The sequence below is a fragment of the Molossus molossus genome, unplaced genomic scaffold, assembly GCF_014108415.1.
Source record: "Molossus molossus isolate mMolMol1 unplaced genomic scaffold, mMolMol1.p scaffold_m16_p_13, whole genome shotgun sequence".
NCBI lineage: Eukaryota > Metazoa > Chordata > Mammalia > Chiroptera > Molossidae > Molossus > Molossus molossus.
In genome coordinates this window covers 73433157-73457755 of record NW_023425348.1, presented here as the reverse complement: position 1 = coordinate 73457755, position 24599 = coordinate 73433157, and the positions used below count along the sequence as shown (strand labels likewise).

Here is a 24599-nt window from a genome sequence, read left to right as displayed (position 1 = left end):
CCAGGTGGCTGCGCCACTGGCTGTCCAGTCAGCGAGGCCTTCCCAGGCCCGCCCTTCGCTTTATCCGCCCCGCCCTTGGGCTGTTCTCAGCTCTGCCTGATTATATTTAAGGTCTCAGCTTGTGAGCCCCAACGGATCGCCGGAGCAAAGCCCTTCGAATGTCCCCCTAGTACGGGCCATGTCTGGCTGTCCTGCTCCGGAGGGACACTGTTGCTTGCGGCGATGCGACGCGCAGGTAGGGGCGCGGCCGCCGGTGCCATTAATTCCAAGGAGGCTGAGCGCTGGGGGATGCGGCGGAGGCTTCCGGGCGGCCGGGACGCAAACCCCACGCGACTCCAGCGCGCCACGTGAAGGTCCGCCCGGGTTTGAGTTATCCTATCGTGGGAGCTGGGTATCAAAGGTTGGAAAAAAGAAAAAATAACGGAGCGGAGCGTTGGATGTCTTAAGTGTGTGTTAAAGCAACTTCTTATCAGGAAAACAGGCCAATCAAGGGAGCGTGCGGCCCTGGCGTGGAACTGGAGCCGGCTGAGCTCTCGAGCTTACGTTTGCGCACCGGCGACCAGCCCGACGTTTCAATGCACACCCTGGGCACACGGGAAACGTTCGCCTGGACTGCAGCTGTGCCTGAGTGGTTTTCCTGCCTCAGTTTAGATTGATTGTGGGTCGATCGTAGAAACCATTCTTCCTTAAGCCGAAGTCACGAAAACCCTCCCTGGGGCTGCATATGCTTTTCATTTACTTACACACACCAACAATTTTATGGAGTACCTGCATGCTCTTTGATACAGTGATGATTAAGACAAACGGCCTAGGGTCTAGAGGAGTACTGGACAATTTCAGGACAATGTGAGAAGCTTTGCTCACGAGGCAGAGATAAACTTAGCCCCCTTATTCCTCTCCCGTTATTCTTTCTTAGAGCTGAGGATTCCAATTAAAAAGTGATAACCAGTCAGAGATTTTGTGAAATACTTGTGTGGGAGGATGAAGTTTTCTTCTGTCCTTCTAGGTTTTTTTGGCTGGTCTGATAATTAAACATGAGGCAGGTAAATAAAAGAAAATAACCACATTTAATGGCATAGTACTTAAGGGAACCCCATATATATAAGAGAGCCAGAGACACCCCCCCCCCCACATACATGAGAGGTTCAGACACAAAGGTAAAATGAGGTATATTTGACTTTCTGAGCTAAGGTAAGATGCCTTGGAGCTTCACAGTGGAGAGGAGGGTCATTCTTAGAATGATAAGAAGAGCACATATTAAGTAATTAGAAGTTTGCCCTGCCTTAGAGATAGGTCATGAAAAGTTATTTCTGGTAATAATTCTTATGGGCAAGGCCTCAAATGTAAATTCGTTAAGAGTGAGGTAAATGTTTCTCCTGAGTCTGCAGGGTCTCAGAAGATTGCCTTCCACTCAAAATAATTTACATGTCAAAATGGCACATCTTGGGCAGGCCAGTTCTGAACCCCTTAAGTGTCTCTACAAGTATGGTGTCCTGCTAGCCTCTGAGCACCTCAGTTCAGGTAGGCCTCCAGGGAGCTTCCTTTCACATTCCTCTGAGTGGCTGTCCTGAAACCTCACCACTACCCTCATCCTCTACCCCAAGCCTGTTTTACAGATAACATTGCCTCCAGAATTGCTAAGAAAATGGATTAGGTGTGAACTTATCAACTTCAATTTCTTCCTCATTCTACTACATTATAAGGTAAAAGGTTATAATGTAAAAGGTTAAGGACTAGATATTTAGAATGCCTGGGTTCAAACCTTGCTTCTCTACCTGGGTGGTCTGGGACAAATTAATCTTTCTTAGTATAATAGTTATTATAAGGATGAAGTAAAGTCTATATAAAGCCTGAAGAATAGTGCCAAAATAAACACTTAAAAAACGGTAGCTGTTCTTTATATTAATTGTATTATTACATACAGGGTGGAGCAAAAGTAGATTTACAGTTGTGAGCAGGTGAAACAGTTTATTCTTGTATTATTATTTATTAATTACTGTATTTTCCATCTGAACAACTGTAAACCTACCTTTGCCCCACCCTGTATTTACTTGCATCTTTACTCTTCCTCCTGTCTAAGGTATATACTTCCCTATTTTCCTAATTCCAGATGCTGTCTCCACAAATACCAACCTATTAGTTAGGCTTTTGCTCGCCTATACTTTTAATCTCTCTTTCCCTAATTTTACCTCCTAACATGAAAACTTTTTATTAACCATTTTCCCCTTCTATTTCCCTGTCCAGCCCCTCATAGCAACACTACTGAAAGAGTCCTTAGAATTCTCTGCCTCTAAGTTTCATTCACTTCTTAATCCATTTTCATCTGGCTTTTATACCCAACTCATTGAAACAATTGTTACTTAAGGTCATGGTTGACCTTATTTACAAATATGGTTGCCCTGCAAAACGCCGACCCAAAATGAACCCTACTATCCACGCTGTTTGTGATTGCACTGTGCAGCTGAACACTGCTAGAGAAAATTACACAACTGTGCTGACTGGCCTCATGTCATAGTCAAGATTTTAATCTCAAATTGACACTTAACACTGCCCAACAGCCTTCTTGTGTTTCCCTAGTAGTTCGCTATCTCACTCCCGGAGATGACTAGTTGATACCTTTTATTCTGTTATCTGTACTCTCCCTTTTCTCACACTCTCACTCAGCTGATGACTACTTTGTTTATACTTAAGAAAACAGAAGTCTTAGATATGTATTTCCTACCTGCAGATCTGCCTAAATATGAAGCCATCATCTTCTAATTGTGCAAAATGGAAGGTCAGTCCTTCCACTTGTGCTGAGGATCTCCATCCCCTCTCACCTTCTAAAGTTGTTTCTCTCCCTTTCCCTGTCTCTCTTACCGAGAGTCAATCCCCTTTCTGGCAGGATTGTTCTCATCAGCATGGCTTTGAAGCCCCTATGATCTGGCCCTACAAACTCATAGTCTGCCACTCTCAACACTTCTTAATCACTCTGCTCTAGACAACTAGTTTCTTATTCCTTAAACTCCTCGAGCACTTTCTCACTCTAGGGCCTTCACACCTGTTTCTCTGCCAGGAGTACTTGCCTCTCCCTAGCACAAAAGCTTGCTTGTGCACACACACTCATCCATCACACACTGGTTTTTCCATATGTATTAGGCCTTAAATGTTGCCTGCTCAGAGAAACCTTTCTTAATCAAAGTTGATCTTCACTATTTTTCTCTTAAGTCCCTTGTTGGTTTCCTTATTACAGTTACTGCAATTTATTTATTTATTCTTCTGTTTATACAACTACCCCCTGCTGTATAAATTCCTTTAGAGCAGGGACTTTATCTTGTTTGTAGCTGAATTCCCAGAAAGTGCTTTGCCAATAAGTACTCAATAAATATTTATGGCTCACATCCCAGTGAATGGCATCACTATCCCCTTAGCTGCTCAGCTAACTCAAAACTTGGAAGTCCTTGAAGCCTTCCTTTTCTTCATTTTTCTCACCCAAAGTTCATCTTTTTAAAAAAAAAAAAAAAAAAAAAAAAAACTTCTAAAATACCTTCCAAGTCCATCTCCATCATCACTCCCTTGCCTTTTGAAACTCTTTTCCCAGCCTCCTTACTGGTCTGATCTTTTGTTTCCTTGGTCACCACCCTTCATCCTCTTCTCTCCAGTGCCCCTGTAGAAATGTTCCAAACCCAAGATCTGATCATGTCATCTATCTATAACTGCGCTGTGATTTTCAACTACTTATAAAGTCAAGTCCAAACTCCTGTGTATGACATGATATACCTTCTATACTCTGCCTCCCTCTCCCCTCCATCCCACAGAACCTAATTTATAATTGGTTCCAACTACTGAGTGTTCTCTCTGACTGAAGTGTTCTTTCTCCTCGTTACCTACCCAGCACGTTCCCACTGTCCATTAAGACTTAGTGCAACCATCTCTTTCTCTATGAAACTTTTCCTAACTCCTGCTCCCTTCTACTCATAGCTTCTGCTCCCATAATGCCCAGGACCATCTTATATTGTGTGTTGCTTTGTCACTTCATACGTGTTCTTTACTAGCTTGTAATATCCTGAAGAGTAAGGACTTTATCTTATATTAATTTCTTTGGGGCCTTTAGTAAAAGTTGCGGGATGAATGAGAGGGCTCCATAATTAATACCAAAAGAAAGGTACATAGAGCAAATGCTGTGGCACAGAGTCCAGGGAAGGAGTGATTCTTGCTACAATGAGAGAAGGAATCAGAGATGAAGTGAGTAGGGGTGTAAAGGCTAAGAAGCAAGAGTCTGACAGCTAGTGTCGGGATCCTTGGAGATCCAGCATGAGCAATAACAGGGCAAAGAAAAAATGTAAGAAAATGGCTGGCAAGAAAATGTCTTAGTTATCTATTGCTGCATAACAAGTATCCCCAAACTTAAAACAGGAGCATTTGCTGTCTCAGTTTCTGAGGATTAGGAATCCAAGAGAGGTTAGCTTGAGGTTCTGGCTCAGAGTCTAATGAGTTGGTAGTAAGCTGTCAGCTGGAGCTACAATTGATCTCAAGTCTTGACCGCAGCTGGAGTGACCTTCCAAGCCCACTCATGTAGTGGGCAGGCCTTTGTTCCTCACCATTGTTGGCCGCAGGCCTCAGTTCTTCACCATGTGGCCTCTGCATAGGCTGTCTGGTATCTTGGGTAGCTGGCTTTCCCCACACCTAGTGATCCAAAAGAGAGAGAAGGCAACCAAGATGGAAGCTATAGTTTTATAGCCTAATCCCAGAAGTGACATTCTACCACTTCTGCAGTAGTCTGTTGGTCATATAGACCAGCCCTGGTACAATGTGGAGAGGAACTATATACCATGGTGTGAACACCAGGGGATCATTTAAGAGCCATCTGGTGGTTGATGTCCACAACTAGGTTGATTAGAACTGGGATACTTAGGTGAAAAAGTGAAAGTGTTTGAAATTGTGTCAAATGGCTTTGTGTGGAGGTGAAGTTGCAAAGAAAACCAATACTCAGAGAGAAGAATGAAACAGATGTGTAGAAAGGAACACAACTCAGAGACAGAAACAATGCTGACAGCTTTGCTGTGTCTGCATCAAGTCCCTTCCTGAGGCCACCTTCAGGAGAAATTGTGAAAGACTGGAATAAGCAGAAAAGATTACTGGCTGTCTTGGGAATATGTTTGAACCAGTTTACAACTCTGAATTGTACAATACTGACAGCAGTGCTGATGATTATTGTTCATAGAAATGAAAGTTGTATTATGGGCATTCAATGTATTGCTGCCTGGTGGGTATTGTCCTGTTTTTGCTTTATTTATAAATCCAGGATTCCTGATTACTTATATGTGCATGGGTTTGTTTTGAATTTTCTTTGCTACCAATTATAACATCTTTCTGGTTCCCTCGTTAATTGATAGGTTAAATGATATCTTTGACACACGTCTATTTTATGTGTGTATAGGAGTCCCCAGGAAAATCTGAGCATTGCAAGCCTCTACAATGCTTAAATTGAAACAAACGTTAGAGTAAGGGGTTCAAGCCACGGCTGGCTGTCAGCAAGTATCTCAGTGACAATTGAGACTGATTTCCTTAAACAGCTAGATTGAAAAATTGGAAAAATAAAATACCAATTTAAAAATTTGACTTTAATGTCTTTAGTATATACAAAATACTGTATACCATTACATTTCTCCCTCACTTAGGGTAGAACCTCTACCGTAAGCAGTTGATTGTAATTCATCTTTAGATACGTCTTTCAAAATTCTTATTCTAATTGAAAACCAGATGTAACAATAATAGACAAGTACTTTCATTGACATTCACAGGAAAACTAAATACTAACTAAACCCTTCCTTCCTGTCAATTCTTATTAAAAATATATATTCTGATTTTTACTCTGGACAACTTAAATGACTGCATTTTTGCCAAATATGTCTCTGTTGGTTCCTGCTGCTAAGTGATTATTCTTCTAGAAACTGTAATTTTGTGGTTTTGGACAACAGCTGCCTTATCATAGTTATTCCTGTAGGACGAAGCTGGCTAATTGCTATAATACCTCAGTACTGGAAAAGACAAAAGGGCAAAGGGAGACCCTTAATAACAGACCATTTTCTATAATGATGGCAACTTGCTGTGCAAAGTGGTGGTTTTAAGGATTGGAAAACTACAGGAGTCTTCTCATTAGCTGTACTTTACCATATAATTAAAACATCATTTATATCCCTAAAAAAGGAAATAGCAAATTACACAGGGTATGGATAACTTGGCTAAATTTCATAAGGACAGATAAAAGAAAAACTAACATAGCTTTACTATCCATTTTAATTCAAGAATTTTTAACTCATTAAAATGGGAAGGAAACTAAAATTGACTGTGTCACACATTGTGCTGATGCTTTATATTCATTACATCTCATTTTAATCCAAATGTTCTCATTTTATGGATCAGTAAACCGAAACTCAAAATCACATAAGCAAAAAATTGTATAATATGGATTTGACTTTATGTCCATTAACCCCTAAACTATATGTTGAATCAGAACTTAAAAAAAAATTTAAGTCATGTTCTTAATTTTATATTTTGAATCTACGCTATCAAATTATCATTCATAATACTTACCTAAAATAAAATGTATATTTCAAATACTAACAGTGAATTTGGAAAAACACCATGATTTCAGAAGTCTAGTGATGTAGCTGAAAATTCAGTTTGTAAAATAATAATTTGTTTGAACTGAAAGATGTTTCTTCTGTTTTAGCCAGTGCCAAGATTTTTAGAGGCAGTCTTTCTTGCTGTGTTTGTCTGCACGGCTGGTCTGTTTTAGCTGGAGGGAATAAGTATATAGGGATTCTCTGTTAGATGCCCCATTTTGAGCACGCCCTAGGTTGTATCTGTGTTTCCAATAGCTTGCACAGCTATCAAAATTGAAGCTCAAGGTTACCAGAGTTTTGCAAATACCTTCAGGGGAATGATGGCTTGGGAGCTCACTTCCCTTCCAGGTAGACTTACATTTCTTTTATGGCCCCTGTGAGACCTTACTTTCTTGCCAGCTCAGTAATTTATTTAAATATTTAAAAAAATAACTTATTCAGCATTTTAGTTGTTTTCAAAGTTAGGACTGTATATTGGTATTTCCAAAAGTAGAGTTCATTGTATTTCTTTATTTTTGTTTTCATTAATTTTAACTTTTGAAAAGAAGGGAAAACATTGGTGTTTTTTTCCTGAAGAAGTAATGATTAGACTTATATTAAAATAAGGCTTATTTTAACTAGACTTATTGTGTTGATCATTTCACAGTATGTAGAAATATCAAATAACTGTTATACACCTGAAATGAATATGTTGTATGTCAGTTATACCTCAATAAAAGTAAATAAATAAGGCTCAGTGTTTATCCCAACATACATATTTGTGTTCCTGTACACACCTATCTTCACAGAAATGTGATTATTTCTGAGTGAGTGCTTTTTATGTTATTTTCTTGACTTTATATTTCATAATGGGTGTATATTTCTTTTATAATAAGAGAAAATACAATCACTATGGTAAAAAGACTGGGCATTTTTAGAATAAAAAAATTGAATCAAAACACAGAATATGAGCAAATAGCTATTATAGTATATCATATATATATATATAGGGCCTTAATGAATTGTTTTGTGTAAAGAAATTTGCTAGATGACAAGCATGTTTCTTTCAACACTAGATTTTATTTTATTTCAGCCATTGCAATGGACACTTTGTAATATATACTGTGCAGTTCCCCACCCTGTTCTTCCAGCCTGCTCTAGTATTGGACTGCAGGCCTTATAAGGAATAATTCCAGGTTGCCAAATAATATAGTAGATCCACTTTCCAAATAGTAAAAACAAAGTATGTTTTATAATAGTTTTCTTCCTCACAGTATCCTCTCTGTGGTGATTTTCTTAAACTGGCTTCTTAATAGAGATATCAACTAGAATAATCACTTGATAAAATGTCTATTTTTAAAATCATTGTCCTCTTTTTAAGGACAAGGAACATCCAAGATACCTGATCCCAGAGCTTTGCAAACAGTTTTACCACTTGGGCTGGGTCACTGGGACTGGAGGAGGAATTAGCTTGAAGCATGGGTAAGTTTTCATTTCTGGGAATTCTCCACAGAAGTAGACCTTGGAGAACCTAGCGTGCATTATGTCCAAAGAACAACTAATGCTGTTTTATATACTGATGCCGAAGGTATTTTGTTTCTACTTGGAGAAACAGGTATTTGCATAACAGAGTGGAACAAGTATGCCAAAGTTGCAAATATAATAAATAGCTAAGGATTCAGGAACATGGTTTCTAATTAGGATAATTTGGTCCTCAGTCTTTGGAGTATCAAAGGTAAATAACATGTTGCCAAATCTGCTCATATGTCTGGAATTGCAAAGGTAGATGGGATTTGCTTCAAAGTTTCAGATACATGTTTTAAAATCACTTAAATACAGATTACTAACCATAGAAATCCTAAAATAACATTTTAGTGGGTCAAAAGAAAGACAATGTGCCTGTCTGAGCACGTGTGTCATTAATGGGCATAGCACCTGCTGGTCCATATTGCTCAGAGAGGACAAAACAAGAGGTACGGAACTAGAAACAGAAGGAATGACTAGTATTTAACACGTCATTAGATTTATTCAGTGTCTTTCCTCCAAGAGGATGAAGACAAGGCTTCCTGACAGTGAAGACAGAGGTTGTGGGATCTCATTCCCTCAAGTGTTTTTTCCTCCCGAAATGGTGAGCAATAATATTGTTTGGAGACACTGTTAAACTGAGTTATTTATTTCTTGGTCCTAATTCGCTTTCTTTAACAAAATTGGATGTAATCAGGACATTTTGAACAAAAGGGAGTTCATGGCATACCTCAAGACAATGCCATTGTAATTTCATCTGATTCAGATTACCAAGTAACTCATGTAATATCAACTGAACTGTGGGAAATGACAGGAGGAGCCTTAGTCAACAACTTTCACAGTTATGTGTGTAGGGATCACTTTCATCCATGCCTCTTTTCTTACCATCAACCCGGTGCTAACAGGTCAAGCCAGCCTGGTGCAGGCTTTCAGATAATTTTGCCAAAACTTTTAAGATGACCTGTTTGCAGCAAAGTCCTAGGAAAACAACGTCTGTTGTTATTTTATGCATTTAGGAGTTTAGTCCCAGTATTAATTTCTCAGCTGCATTATTCTAAACATTGCTGTTAGTTAACCACTTTTTATTTGCATATGCAGAAGTAGTTTATGTATGTACAAAATAGTTTTCTACCAAACTGAATTAAAATAACCATTTTTAACTTAAACATTTTTAACTTTAACTTAAACAAAGATAGTAAAGTTAAAAATAGAATGCAGATAAGGGGTCATTGCAAATCTCAAGAGAGGATATTTTTGAAAATAAAGACATTAAAGACTGTTCTTTCTACGAATTTTACTAATTCAAATACTGAATTGTGTGGTCACCCTAAAACACTCACGGGCACCTTTTAAAATTAAATGGCTTTTATAGCACTACAATCAGTTTACAGGAAAGTTGCATCATGTGTAAAATGCTTTTGCCTTAGTCTTAATGGGTGAGGAGCGCCTCCTGGAGGTCACAAGTGGGAAGAGCCACAGTTTTATGGCACTGTATTTGGAATCTTACTAATTTTGTGCTTTACATAGTAAAATAAGTAATTTGTACTAAAATGTTGAATTTTTTTTCCCAGTACTTAAATGACTTTATACGCCCACATCAACTATTTTATCAGCAATATTATTCTCATGTTATTAGTGAAAATTTGATTTTCTTTGATGCTTAGAACAAACAAATTCAGAATGAAATACAAACCAATAGATTATGTTACCAGAATAATACTGACAATAAGCTCTTTGAGAATATAAAATTTTTTACTGATTCCAAGGTTTGGCTGATACTATTTCAGAGTATGCTACTGATGTGTGTGATACCAAAAGATGTATATAAAAGACAGCTTAAGACACATAAGAGTTCAGTCAGAAGGAGGAAACGGAGGACCCAGAAAATGACACTAATCAAGGCACTCCTAGGATACTCAGCAGCCATTGTGTTTAGGTTGGGTCCCTACCTTTCACGTTTACCATTTCTTGTCTTCACGGCTGTAGAATTGTATGTTAGAGATGCTAATCCTGCTGCATGCTGTTAGAGTTAAAATTAATAAACCCATATATAGACAGGATAATTAAGGCATAGTAAGATTTAAATGACTCTACAGTAAAAATAAACTAGATGTATTATGAACTCTTGGCTTTTGTCCATCTGCTTACCACTTGTGAAAGAGCAGGGAGTTAGAGAAATAAATTCCAAAACTTAATACCTTGAAATTTAAAATGCTTTTTGTTTGTGGCTTAAAGCACCAAATAAATACTTCACTTTCAGTCTTTGGCATGTTTCCCTCCTAAAATAAAAGCTCTGTCATCTTTGTATTTTTATCCAGATGTCTCCTCCTTTGTAGGTATAAATATATTTTTTCTAAAACCTATTTATCTATTCTTTTAATTATCCAAACTTGATCAAAGTCTAAACTAATTTCCATTTTACAAAGGCAGTTCTGAAATCAGATTTGGCACACCAAATCGCTTGAATAAACAGAATACATACCCTGGATTTTCCTACTTTGTAGAGGGAGTTTATTTACCAGCAGACTGTTTTGTACTTTACTTGGGTCTGTTCCCAGGACTGCATATGTTTCTCCCACATAAGCCCTGCAGACCCCTTACCACACTGGCGGTCCCTGGACTCCATACCATGCATGATTCTAGAGTCCTTCCATGTGACACAAGGACAAAATCTGTGGATCCCTGGTAGTTGTAAAGGGCGCTTTTTAACAGTATGAGTCCCTGCCCACTCCCACTGGTTGTAGAGGAATGCCACTGGATGGTGTTCATAGGCAACAAAGCTCTAAAGCACTAGCTACTTGGGAAAACACATGTTTGGAAGTTGCTTACTGCTTTGGATTTCATTGACATCACAGCTCAGGCATTTCTTTTCTAGACCTTAATTTATTAAAGGAACTTCCACTTCCTTACATTTTCATCAGTTCCAAGTCTCTAGGTTTACTAGTGACCGCATCTTTGACAGCTTGATTCAATACAGGCTGTCATCCTCATTTTTACTATGAAACAGTATTTATTCGGTGTCCCTGTGGCCATGCCTCGGTGGCAGAAGCGGGAGCACACGTGTGCTGGTAGTCCCTTCATTTGCATGTGTGTGGCAGCTCTAGTACCCTCTGGCAGCCACTGAGACTGATAAATGAGCCAAAGAATCTTTGCTGCGTGGACAGAGAATTTAGAGAAGATTTTGAAATTTAATTTCCAGATCAAATTTGAGAGCACTTTGTGAATGGCAGGGTATAACACTGCAGGGATATCTCCAGATGTGGCCGTTTATATTTATAACTTTTGTAATTGTTTTAACTTTATTACCAGATATTTTCATAAGGTTCATTTTCATAAGGTTCAAACAGGAAGCATAGTGTTCCACCCCAAAAGTAGTGTAATGTTAATGATGTAATTTAATAAATTGTCCAGCAGAGGTCTCTGAACTTCGTGTTTTATAATAAGAGTATTTAAAACAGTAAAATTAAACCTGATTCCTTGCAAGACAGATATCTGCTCCTAGTGAGCATATTTTCCCGACTGGACTTTGGAATAACTGCATTCCGTAAATACTAGGATAAACTCTGCTTATTCAGGCTTAACAATTCATGCTAAAGACTGATGTTTTCAGATTTTATTTTTTCTAACCAGATAAAAGAAAGCCTGGTTACCAATGATTTTGCCTCATATAAAGAAATATATATGAAAATGTAGAAGACTAAAGCAATGGTCAGCATTTTACAATATCACCAGCTTTACAAAGGCATCAGAGTATTTGGTATTCTTTCTATATAGCCTATACCATTAATTAAATCCAGCCAATACTTGTATAACTTGACTTATGATTGAACTGCAAAGATACGTTTTTCTTTGTGCAAAAGCAGAACATTAAAGTTAAATAAATACCAATTTCTATATTTTGTGTTGCTAGCAATGAAATCTACATTGCTCCTTCAGGAGTGCAGAAGGAACGGATTCAGGTATGGTAAAGGGATCCTTCTTAAAGCCAAATGCCTTTTCTTCTCTACTTCACTGTTGTTTTATGAAATAGAATTAATTTTACAAAAAATGTTAGTTTTGAAGGGTGGTTATATTTTGATAATTTAAATAACTAATCAAAAAACATTTGTTGAGTAACTATTAAATGTTTTTTTAAGGTGGTAAGTGTCTTCCAGGCAACCAGTATGTTTTGAACTCTCATTCAACCTCTAGAGGGCAAAAGTGAATAGCACAATCCGAAGTCATATAATAAAAGGGATCTAACTTTGCAGCATTATAACACCATCTTGATCAGGCTCGTTGGATAATCAGATTGTTGATCTCAAGAGAACCAAACTGATTCTTATTTAATAATAGCAAAATGATTCCAATTTAAAGTTATAAAACTTATTTCAAAATTTTTAGAAGACTCGTTTGTTTTAATGCTAGATATTAACTCCAAATCTATTTAAAACAACCACATAGTACTTAACTTTTATCTGTGGCATAATGCTTCATGAATAAAACATTTGTAATAAACCCTGTAGTATGTAGTTTGTAATAAACCCTGGCAAATGAAAGTGACAATTCAGAAATACTCGTGCATTACTAGGAAGTGTCTGTGGCTCTGCACACTCCCTTAGAGCTTTAAGAATAATATACCTTGTCGAGATGAACATTTCTGAGTGCCAGTTAAGTATCTCGGGATAAGAAAATTTTACTCTGTATTTTTCCTCTTCTATTATGAATTTATAACCCCCATCTCAGAATAATGGTTTCTTTATATAGTCTCGCTGACGTGTAGTTGTGAAATGACAGGGCTACGTTGAGAACCTCGATTGATGAAGTGACAGGAACATCACTGCATACATGTTAAATAGTCTCTACCAGTCTTGTCTTCTGATTCTAAAGGCAGATTTTTCTTTAGCTCTCTTGAGATTACGTTCATGAGTATAAAATATTTTTTATTCTTGAAATTGGTAAAATTTTTGAGAAACTGTGTTTATATGAATATTTAAAATATGAGTTGACTCTGGGTACATAAACATTATCATTCTGCATGCGAGTGTATACTATATACAGGTGTGGGCAAAAGTAGGTTTATAGTTGCAATACAAATATAATACAATAATTAATAAAGAATAATAAAAGAATATACTCTTGCACATACTCACAACTGTAAACCTACTTTTGCCCACCAGTGTATAAACAAAAGAAGGGACATTTCTAATAATACTGTATAAACTTTCTTCATTTTCTTTTTTGCCCTCTATAAATAGCCCGAAGACATGTTTGTTTGTGATATCAATGGAAAGGACATAAGCGGACCTCCGCCGTGTAAGAATCTAAAGAAAAGCCAGTGTACTCCTCTCTTTATGAATGCTTACACTCTGAGAGGTAGGCAGAACATGGATTTGATAGAAGGAATATTTGCAGAGTAGGCGCCCCTAAATAATGTAATACTTGCTGCAGTTAACATTTCTTGGGTACCTGCTATGCGCACGAGCTTTCAATATGTTACCCTGTCGGTCCGCGCGTCAGCCTGTGTGGGAGGACCACTGTCAGTCCATCTTACGTAGGAGAGGACAGAGGCTCTGGAGATTTTCCACAGTTAACAGCTAGTGAGTATTGGGCCAGAATTCCAACCTAGATCAGTGGGACTCAAGTAGGTTGTCAGATTGACTAAAGATGATGTTTACAATCAGATTCCTGCTCTTAGTGTAGAGTTATACCTCTGGGAATTTTAGTGGAAGTAAATCAAATTACAGTGGGGGAGAATTGGCCTTTTCTTCACCAAAAGGGAGTGGACCTCTCCTTTTGAAAAATTGCCTATGTGATAAAAACAGGAGTCTTATTTTAATTCCCAAAAATTGTGGTGGAAAACAGCCTGGAAAGGTTGAACCTAGAAGACATTGTGAAAATAGGAAGTTATAGCTGAAGTACTAGCTCAACTATAACATTAGTCACTAGAACCATGTTTTAATATGGTCATGGAATGAAATCAATATTGAGTAAGTAATCATGCTCTGTTCTGTTCCTGACCATTATCAGCTATTACTGAAAGGATAAAACTTCAGAAACAGATTCTAATAGCATGAAGGACCTTTCCAAGCATAAAGTTAAATAAACTTCCAACTGCAAAAATAGCCATTATCAAACTTTATAGCATACAAACCATTTTTTAGGCAAATTAATTAAATCTACACCTTAAAATCTCTAACATCCCTTATGCTATCAAGATATGTCCTGTGCCTTGAAGAGTAACTTGGTGATTAAGGGTCAGACTGACCTGGTTTCAAAGTCAGGTCCGTCACTACTGTCTGTGACCTCTGTGGTGATTGTGATGATGTGAAGAGCGCCCTGGCTGATGTGGCTCAGTTGGTTGAGCATTGTCCTATGCATCCAAAGGTCGCCAGTTTGATTCCCAGTCGGGGCACATACCCAGGTTTCGGGTTCAGTGCGGGAGGTTACTCAATGTTTCCCTTGTACATCAATATTTCTCTCTCTCCCTCTCCCTTCCTCTTTCTCTGAAGTCAATAAAAACATCTTTTTCCAATAAAGAGGATGTTTGCCCATTGCCTGGCAAATAGGAATCTCTAAGTAAGTGGTAGTCTTATTATGATTATTTTCTCCATAATTATTGTAGCTGTACCTCCGACCATCTAAGAGATACTTCATGAGCACATGTAAAGTATTATGAACTGTTCTGATGCTGGATGAAGTATAATTCTTTTATTTTCTGACTGCTCTATTAGTATTCCTCTTTCCTTTCTTCCTTCTACCTTACTACCTACTGCCAAATTATTCCATGCCAAGAAAAACAAGCCCGCCCTGGCCTGTTTGGCTCATCGGTTAGTGTCGGCCCGCAGTCCAGAGAGACCCGGGTCTGGTTCCTACTAAGGGCACGTACCTTGGTTGCAGTTTGTCCCCGGCCCCAGTTGGGTTGTGTGGGTGGCAGCCACTTGATGCGTCTCTCTCACATTGATGTTTCTCTCCCCCCCGCCCCTTGCTCTATCTGAAGATGAATGCAAAAATATCCTCAGGTGAGGATAAAAAAGAAAAAGAAAAGTCCATATATAAGTGTGTGTATTTTTGTGTGAAAAAATATATATTTATGTATCTGTTTTACAAGGAAAAATGTAGCTTTCACGAAGCATGTGCCTTTCTCTCCTGCAGGAGCAGGTGCAGTGATTCACACCCACTCTAAAGCTGCCGTCCTGGCCACGCTTCTCTTTCCGGGGCAGGAGTTTAAAATTACACATCAAGAGATGATCAAAGGAATAAGGAAATGTACCTCGGGAGGGTATTACAGGTATTTCTTTCTACTTTTGCTTAAATAATTTGAAAAGCGTTTTTCCTTTTGATAAACAGGCTACTAATTTTTTAAAAATATGTCTTTATTGATTTCAGAGATAGGAAAGGAGAGGGAGAGAGAGAGAGAGAGAAACATTGATGAGAGAGACACATCCATTGGCTGTCTCCTGCACACACACTCCCCCCCCCCCGGGGATCCAGCCTACCACCTGGCCATGTGCCCTGACCAGGATGGAACCGGCGACCTCCTGGTGCATGGGACAGTGCTCAGTCAACTGAGCCACACTGGCTGGGCAGGCTACTGATTTTTAATGCATTTCATGAGATGTTATGAGTTCTGTGTTAGATAATACCACACTTAATATTATACTTCCAGCTCTGTTCTTAGTGACACAAAGCAGATGCCTTCCCAACTTTCACCACAGCCTCAGTGAATTATTAGCAACATTAATAATGAATGGTTTGTCAGAGCCAAATGACAAAACCTTGGCTGAGCCCTCTGTAGAGATGGAAAGATTATGTCCCTACACTGAAGCATCCAAAGATCAAGGTCTCCCACCTTCACTTTGTCTGCAGGAAGTTTCAGCCCCAACCAAATTTTTTACTTCGTTTTCATTTGATTTTGTATTTCTTGAATATATTCCTATTGACAAGAGATTTATAATGATTTCCATTAAGTAGATCTCCATATTTTTATAATTTTTCAGTGTAGAAAGTGGCATAGATAGTATACAACAAAGGCCTAGATAAAATCAAATAAATCCACCAGCCCACAAAAATGTAGCAGTTATTCATCCATGTAGAACATAGTGACGTGACGAAACATGTTCTGGGGCTCGGGTACAAGCTAAGCATTTCATTTGGATGTATTGGCATTCTCACTCCTGAGTGTTCACCCTTCTTAATTTCCTAAAGGGCCTGGTTTAGAGGAAAAGGTGCCAGTTCTAAAGTGTTCTTACCACACTATCTTACTGTGGCTGCACGTAATAGAAAGTACATGTTTAGACTAGTGTGCTGAGAAATTAACTTGATTTGATTTTAGTTAATATGTATTGTGTGCCCACAGCACTCCTCTGCGCTGTGAAATACCTATTTACAGAAGTTCAGTGTTTGTATTAGAAAGTGTACACACTGAAGGAAGTATAGTTGCCTTGTCCACAGCTGGGTCCTGAAGGAAAGGCATTATGTGTGGTATCAATTTTATCAGCATTTGATTGCTTTGGTGAAGGAATAAAACGAGAAGAACCTGTGAAAGGGTGGGCAGAGGAACAGAGCACAATAGAGAGCTTTGGAGTTTTGTAGGAGGAAAAAGGACATGAATTTTTGAAAAGATGCCATTTATTATGTATTATAACACATATTCGGTATGTTCTTGTGAATATTTCAGAATACAAACTTTTCTGAGATGCCCTTTGTGATGCTGTTTGAGCCTGGCTGAGAAATCAGTAACATGGTCATTATTACAGCTCAGGGGAGTGATGTTTGATCAGAGTTTGGAGAGAATCCTTAGAGTCCAGTTTTCAAAAGTAGGAGCAGTGTCCAGCCGGTGTGGCTCACTGGTTGAGTGTTGACCCATGCACCAAAAGGTTGCCAGTTCGATTCCCAGTCAGGGCACATGCCCAGGTTGTGGGCCCAATCCCCAGTGGGGGGCATGCAGTAGGCGGCCAGTCAATGTTCTCTCTCATCGATGTTTCTCTCTCTCTCTCTCTCTAAAATCAAGGGGGAAAAAAATTAAAAAAAAAAAAAAAAAAAGTAGGAACAGTGAAGGCTAGATGAAGTAAGAAAGGAGAGTTCTGATATTCTCTACTCTATTTTTTAAAGTCCATATGGGGAAACTTTTTTTTTTTTTCAACTACCTAATTCTTATCAGGGGAAGTTACCATATTTAAATATAACTGCCCTCCCTTCGGAAGCAGCATGCATATGGCAGAGTGAAAGAACACTGTTTGATGGTCAAGGACTGCCCTGGCTCTTTCCTCATTGAACTTGGAAGGATTCGTGTTGCAGCTTTAAAGTGGGTGGCTTGGATTGAATGAGCTTTTGGGTCTTTTTTGCTGTGAAATTATTTTGCCCCTGAAAATATGTCTGACTATTTAGTATTTACTAGAGGACAATAAAAATTTGTGGTTCTCCTGGCTAATATTAGGGAAGATTTGGAGTAGCAATTCATTTCTTCCATATTTAAGAATATTCTATAATTACCTCAACTTTACTTAAGTGGAACAATGAGCCACTCCATACCGTCGGTAGTAATGGCTGGCCGAGTCACACGTGACAGCTCCTTAGCCTGTACCTCCTCTGAAGAAGCAATTTCTGATAATGCTGCAGCAGAACGTTTTGATCAAGTTGAGCCACTACAGAGGGAGTGAAAAAGCCGATGTTATATTACTAAGGCAAGAGAAATTCATGTAAAAAGGAAAACATGTTTGAGTTTCGACTGGTTATAAATTACCTCAGGGATAGACTTAAACTTTATAGCAACTAAGTTATTTGCTTAACTGTTATTACATGAGCAAAAAGGAAAACACATTCTGATTTCATCACACGTATTTACTGAAACAAGGTGGAATAAACGAAGTTCTTAATTAAGAATGTTCTGAAATATTATCATATCTTGAATAGTGATCTTCAGAAGTTTCTCGCTGTCCCTGTGCCACAAACCACACCTTTATTTAATTATTTGTCTATCTGAGACACTGTGGGTCCTGTAAAATGTTTTGTATCATTGAAAAATTCCTTCATAATAAGTAGTTCATTTGTTCATCTTTCCTTTACTTCTGATTCTGAAATCTATCGTTTCCCATCTCCTGTTAAAAATATTTTGATTGTCGCCTGGCTGGTGTGGCTCAGTGGTTGAGCATCAACCCATGCACCAAGACAAGAGGTCGCCGGTTCAATTTCTGGTCAGGGCACATGCCCAGGTTGTGGGCCCGATCCTCAGTGGGGGCATGCAGGAGGTGGCCAATCGATGTTCTCGCTCATCGATGTTTCTATTTCTCTCTCTCAAATCAAAAGAAAAATAAAATTAAAAATATTTTGATTGTCTCTGCTTCAAGGAAATACTTGTATGATCTCGATCATTTCGTTGTTAGGTTTTGGTATCCTATACAAATTTCTGCCACTTAGTCTTAGGACTGGAGTAATGCCTGCTAAATTCCTGAGGCGTCTTTTGATACAGATGTTTGTGCAAGATACAAAGAATAACATGCAACATCTTGTTCATAATTTGGAGTGGCTTTCCAGATATAAAGAGGATGTCTAACAGGTTGTTTGAAAAAATTGTAAATTTTACATATGAATACTTTTGTTTTAATGGGGTAAAAATGGCTTGTTGCATCTTGTAGATATGATGATATGTTGGTGGTACCTATTATTGAGAATACACCTGAGGAGAAAGACCTCAAAGAACGGATGGCTCGTGCAATGAATGAATACCCAGACTCCTGTGCAGTACTAGTCAGACGTCATGGAGTCTATGTCTGGGGGGAAACATGGGAAAAAGCTAAAACCATGTAAGTATAAAGCGAAGAATATTTGGGACAGATCACCACACTTTAAATGTGAAAGAGAGTAAAGTTTCTTAGGATTTCAAGTAAAGTGTAATTTGTTTTTCAATGTGTTATTGGTCAAATTGATTTAAATTTAAGTAGATTATTACTATTTCCAGATATTTGATTTGCATTGTGTATTCACTTATTAAAAATATATATTGGATGAGCTGTTATTTGGCAAGTTCTACACTTTGCTACATAGAAGGAGACATAGATATTGTTCTCGGAGTTTAAGGCTGGAAGGGAGAATAAAGCTAATCCAAATTATATAATGATTTGCTATATTTATTTCAAAAAGTGGCACGTAGGAAGAAATTTACATTTATAAAAGTGTATATTTAAACCCCCTTTTATATCCTCAGAAGTATATAATATGGTTGCATGGTTCAGTATTCATCCTTTCCATGTTTTCATGATGGTGGGGGCAAAATAAGAAAAATTTAGCTTGAAATTGAGAAAAGTTCCTAACCTTGCTAAGTACAAGGTTAACTTGATGGAGAGGAGAAGTGTGATGAGGAGGTTTGGAGAACTCTGCTTCTCTAAAGACCTTCCATTCTCTGTGCTTTTTCTTCTGTAGGTGTGAGTGTTACGACTATTTGTTTGATATTGCCGTATCCATGAAGAAGGTAGGACTGGATCCTACAGAGCTTCCGGTTGGAGAAAATGGGATTGTCTAAGCCAAGTGGATGTTTATGTACAGAGACAAAACGTATCTTAATTACTACATAAATGAAAACTGACTATTTTTTTAAACTAATTATAAATTGTCATGTTGCCGTTAATTTGTTACTAAATACTACAGATGATCACCCTGAATCTCTTCTGACATTGGATGATATTTGCTTAAGTTCTTGTAATTTTAAATGACAATGCAGTAGAATAGCAACTTTATAAGGAATGTTTTTGTTTATTTTCAAATCCTTAACAGCACAATACTTCCCTTTAAATTAATTCTTCTTTTTATATACACACCCAGAGAATTCTTATTCTTTGAAGTTGCTGGTGATAATAGGATTCATTGGGAAATTTTCACTTAATTATGGAATGAATACTTTCTTGTTTTTGCCAAAACTTCATGACTTTACAGTGGCATTCCTAGTGATCGCTCCTTCCTTCAAAGGTTTTTCTCCAGGCTTCCGTGACACCAGACCGATAGATTTTTTATGCGTTTGTGATTCTTTTCTTGAATTTTTGTCCTCTATCAGACTTCGCAATGTTGGTCTTCACCTATACTTTTTCTCTAGGAAATCTTATGCAATGTCATAGCTTTAAATAGCACCTATATGCTAATGCCTCACAGGTTTTATCTCCAGCCCAGACCTCTCTGCATTCCAGACGTCTCTCTCCACCTCCTACTTCTCACCATTTGGATGTGTGATTGGCACCTTGAACCTGCCAATGCCTAGAACAGTGCTGTTGATTTTTCTTCTCTATCAGCCACTACTCTCCTCACCCCAAAACATTTTCTGAATGTTTATGCCAAAACCTCTCGAGACAGACCTCTGTTTTGTTCACTGTAACTAAGAGAAACCCTGACATTTTCTAAGCCCCTCAGCAAATCCTGTTTTCTGGGTTCTTCGTTGAGGTTCTTCTACCAGGGCAGAATAGTTGTGGTCACTTCTGCTGAACCTCACTTTCCTCATTGTTAAAATGGAGCTAATGAATGAGATAACGTAGGTGAAAGAACAGTCGTGTTAACGACACAACAGCAGAGTGCATCTTTGTATGTTCCTTCACCACTGCAAATGCAGAAAGGGTTTACAAAACTTGATTTAAAGGTGGGGAAAAGCTGGCAAAAGTGCATCTGCTACTTAGTTATTCAGAAGAATATGATCCCGCAACGTGATTGCCAGGAGCTGAGGTCCAAAGGTGAATACAGACAGAGCTGGAGGGTGGGGGGCTGGGGCTTATTCTCAGCGTCTGGCATGTGGGAGTTCAGTGCGGATTTGTGGAAGGGGCGGCGGGCATTGTTCCCATGCCCTGGTGACTTGTTCTCTCAATTATCCCTACTTCTTTAAATAAGGAGAAATGTTATGAATGGAGGATTAAACTGGTAAGAGATCTAGATCAAACACTTATTTCATCCAGTGCAGGACATTCCATTCTCAGATTGAATAAGGGATTAACATATTTTAGTTAAGAGTCTGTCATTTGTTTCTCAAATGATCTTAGAGCCGTTTGGTCTCACCTGGCTCTATTTTTAGAGGTACCTCAAAATAATACAGTCCCCAGAGTGTTCCAAACAATCAGAAAAGTAAGGTCAGAACCTTAAGGAGAGTTTCATCTTATATTTCAGTGTGCTCAACTATTTCCCTTTCGATGAAGAAACCTGCCGTCTCATCAATTCTGGTCAATTGGTCGGATGTGGGGCTGGTAACATTGATAGCACCTTGCAAGAAGCAGTTCACATTCTCCCACCACAGTGCTTTGAAACATGGCTACAAGAGGGGGAGGATTTGGTTTTCATTTCACTGATCTGCATCTCTAATCCTGAATCATCACGTTTTGGATGATAATCACTGAAATAGGTGTTTTTATGGGATTAAAAGTTATAAGCAGTACTCCTGTCTTTCAAAGTTTCTATTTGGGTAATTTTATTGTTTGGAAGTATATTTTCTGAAAATTAAACCTGATTTAAGGAAAAATAGATATAGCTTTCCTCTATTTACTTTCTCCTTATTTAAATTTCTGTAACTTTTTTATTATTGGAATCTAGAAACCAGAGAATAAGCAAGCCAATTTTTATTATAAATGCTGTATTAATCTCCAATTCGATTGTTATTGAGACTTGCTGATTTAGAAGTAGTTAAAGGTAAAGAGGGTATTCATGTCACTGGAATGGCACCTAGCACGGGCCAGGTGTAATTGTAGTCATCGTATATGTCTCTCTTTTTTAGGAACCCACGCATTATAGTAAGGACCTTTAAATACAGTACATTACATCCAGTTCTCATAATAACCCTTGAAGGTGTTATCACCCCCATTTTACAGATGAACAAGATGAAGTTCAGAAGTTATATTACCCAAGTAAAATGTTTACCGATGTCACTCAGTAAGCCCTCCGCACTATCCTGCAGTAACAACTTTATGTCTTCATCGTGACACTAGTCATTCTGTGGGTGTAAAGAAAACGTCCTCAAAGCATCCGTGGCTTCCGAAGCAGGCACTCGGGACTTAGTGCTGCAACAGAACTCCTAATGTGTTGAAGAGGGAGCATCTTTGCTTTACTGACTCCAAATTTCTTTGGAGACCATTTATTGATGATGCATTAGGTTTCCATTTATTATTGATCTGTATGATTAATTTTTACCCTTTTAAGTATAAATATGGAATTCTGGTTTTTTTTTTTACTTATAATTTTACTAAGTACCTTATACTTCCTACTTGATACTGTTTTTTATTGCAGTGAAGGCCACATCTTTGCAAATATATGTACCCTTGGTTAAAAGTTACGTGAAATTTTTCAATAGCCATAATTACCATAAAAAATCCTTTAAATCACCCATAAAGTACAGTACTATATATGTGATTTGTGAATGTAACCTAGTTTCATTCATTTGTAGTAAGTGTTTATCTATGGCCCTCAATTAATTATACTTTTTTTCTATCTTGAGGCTGTGGATGAAGCCATATAATCGACCATTTATCTACTATTAAAACAATGTGTTTTAAAGTCACTCATAAATTTTTCTGTTGTTTTCGGGCTTAATTGTATCCATGACGTTCAATATAATTAAGGAAAAAGAGATGCTGTCCTCGTGTAGAATCCTTTTAACTTTCACATGATTCAATATTGTGATTGGAACTCACTAGTTAGCTAAGATTCCTTCTCTTTTCTCATGCATAATGGAACTTTTGAATTAATAAACCTTTCTTTCCCATGTTCTGAACATAAGATTGTGTGTGTGTGTGTGTGTGTGTGTGTGTGTGTAATTTTGTGTTCATTGAGGCTTGTATTATTTTATAAAAACTGGGTGAAAAGCAAAAGACCCTATCCCAAGGAAACAATTATTGGTGTAACAAGTACTCTCTGGAAGCGGGCAGTTGTGTTGGTGTCAGATGTAAGGCTCCCTAGTTGAAGCACTGATGACCATCTGTAAGCTTATCAGTTGATTCAAATGATCTAAAAGACACCACAGTAAGGATACAAGGGCAAGAAAATGGAGTAGACATCCCCCGGGCACTGAATGTTCCTGGGTGGGGAATCTACTCTCCAAACGGAAGCTACAAATCTAGGATAGTAAGATGTCAATAGACGTTGAATGCATGTTTCTTGGCCTCCCAGCAATACTAAAGCCGATGGCTAGAACAAGTAAAATGGAATGTCTGCCTCACCTCCCAATACCATTGGGAGAGAACTGAGGCTGGGAAGAATGAATGTCCTGCTTTTATATTGTGGACATAATTGGTCATGGTGGTTAATGGAATAGGTTTGGAAAAGCCATAAATCTCTGTTTAGGACAGAATTCAGAGAAGTTATACATAAACAAATCAGTATATTACACTGAAAAGGATGGGATTGGGAAGAATAGGATTATTAAATAAATATAGAAAGAAAGAAAAACTTTTCACTCTTCTCATCAACTTCTCAACAATCCTGTGATTCTAATGTTATCACCATCTGCCAACAAATATAAGCATTTGGTGAACCAGGGGGCAGTGTTTTTGTTTTTTTAATTTCTTTTTTTTTTCAATTTTTATTAATTTATTTTTGTTACAGATGTTTCTCCTTCCCCCCTGCCCCAGACACCCTCCTCTGGATCCCCCCCCCCCCCCCCCCGCCCCAGCATTGTTGTCTATGTCCTCGGTTACACATACACGTATATTCTTTGGTTTATATCATCCCCCCCACCCCCTCCTCTGAGGTTTGTCAGTCTGAACTGTATGTACTCCTTTCTATGTCTCTGGGTCTATTTTGTTCATCAGTTTATTTTGTTCATTATATTCCACAGATAAGTGAGATCCTGTGGTATTTGTCTTTCTCTGATTGGCTTATTTCACTGAGCATAATACTCCAGATCAGGGGGCAGTGTTTTCTCAATTTCTATAACCCTGTGCCAAAAGTACCAGAAAATCAAAAATTTTTTTAAATTAACCCCCATGTTATAAATGAAAACATAGGCTCAGAAAGATTAACTTGCCCAATGCCTGTGAGTGGTGGAGGTGGGAGTTTGTCCCAGGCCTTTGGCTCTAAATTCTGGATGAACAAATATCGCTCAGCAAATGTAGGTCTATGCATTTGATTGGTTAATTCTTAAATTATTCAAGATAATCTATACAGGGACATTTTCAGGTTGCTTTATCAATTTCCATTCTTTATATAAATTTCAGGTATATGCTTTCTGGCATTTTACTAAAACTACAATTTGTTTCATAAAACATTTTAATATTATAGAGGTGATTAACATCCAATGTTAGAATATTAGGATATTATTAAAGAAGCAATTACTTGCCTACCTCACTCCCCTCTACAATTCTTAAGAATGAACTTACACACACCGATAAGCCTGCACATTCCTGCCTTTTCACTTGGTTCTAGTTCTTCAAGGATATGAGAATCCTGATAGCTGTCTCATGAAACTTAGAAATGTGTTGATTCTGTTTTAAATTCAAACCTCTAAGGGCTTTGCACCTAAGTCACTTTGCAATGGCACTTTCCAAGCCA

The 24599-nt window shown here is 38.1% G+C and overlaps 1 protein-coding gene across 3 annotated transcripts; it reads left to right on the top strand.

Annotated features, from left to right (window-relative positions):
* The first annotated feature begins 110 nt into the window (after nucleotides 1-110).
* On the top strand, nucleotides 111-22807 carry LOC118628390 (APAF1 interacting protein). 3 transcript variants are annotated; one of them, XM_036259300.1, is made up of 8 exons: nucleotides 111-235; nucleotides 7969-8069; nucleotides 12022-12070; nucleotides 13349-13466; nucleotides 15246-15381; nucleotides 18728-18895; nucleotides 19512-19560; nucleotides 21926-22807. In XM_036259300.1, exons 1-8 carry the CDS (start codon nucleotides 179-181, stop codon nucleotides 22034-22036), a joined length of 789 nt encoding a protein of 262 aa, XP_036115193.1. In that variant the 5' UTR covers nucleotides 111-178; the 3' UTR covers nucleotides 22037-22807. The 3 variants fall into 3 exon arrangements, with proteins under 3 accessions (XP_036115193.1, XP_036115194.1, XP_036115195.1); XM_036259301.1 differs by lacking the exon at nucleotides 21926-22807 and having other exon boundaries at nucleotides 19512-19963; XM_036259302.1 differs by lacking the exons at nucleotides 111-235; nucleotides 12022-12070 and adding an exon at nucleotides 8635-8715 and having other exon boundaries at nucleotides 7998-8069.
* The last annotated feature ends 1792 nt before the right edge of the window (nucleotides 22808-24599 follow it).

Coding starts and splice junctions, on each gene's coding strand:
- LOC118628390 (XM_036259300.1), top strand. CDS start 179: ATGTCTGGCTGTCCTGCTCCGGAGGGACACTGTTGCTTGCGGCGATGC. Junction 8,070..12,021: donor GGAATTAGCTTGAAGCATGG/GTAAGTTTTCAT, acceptor TTGTGTTGCTAG/CAATGAAATCTACATTGCTC. Junction 13,467..15,245: donor GAATGCTTACACTCTGAGAG/GTAGGCAGAACA, acceptor TCTCTCCTGCAG/GAGCAGGTGCAGTGATTCAC.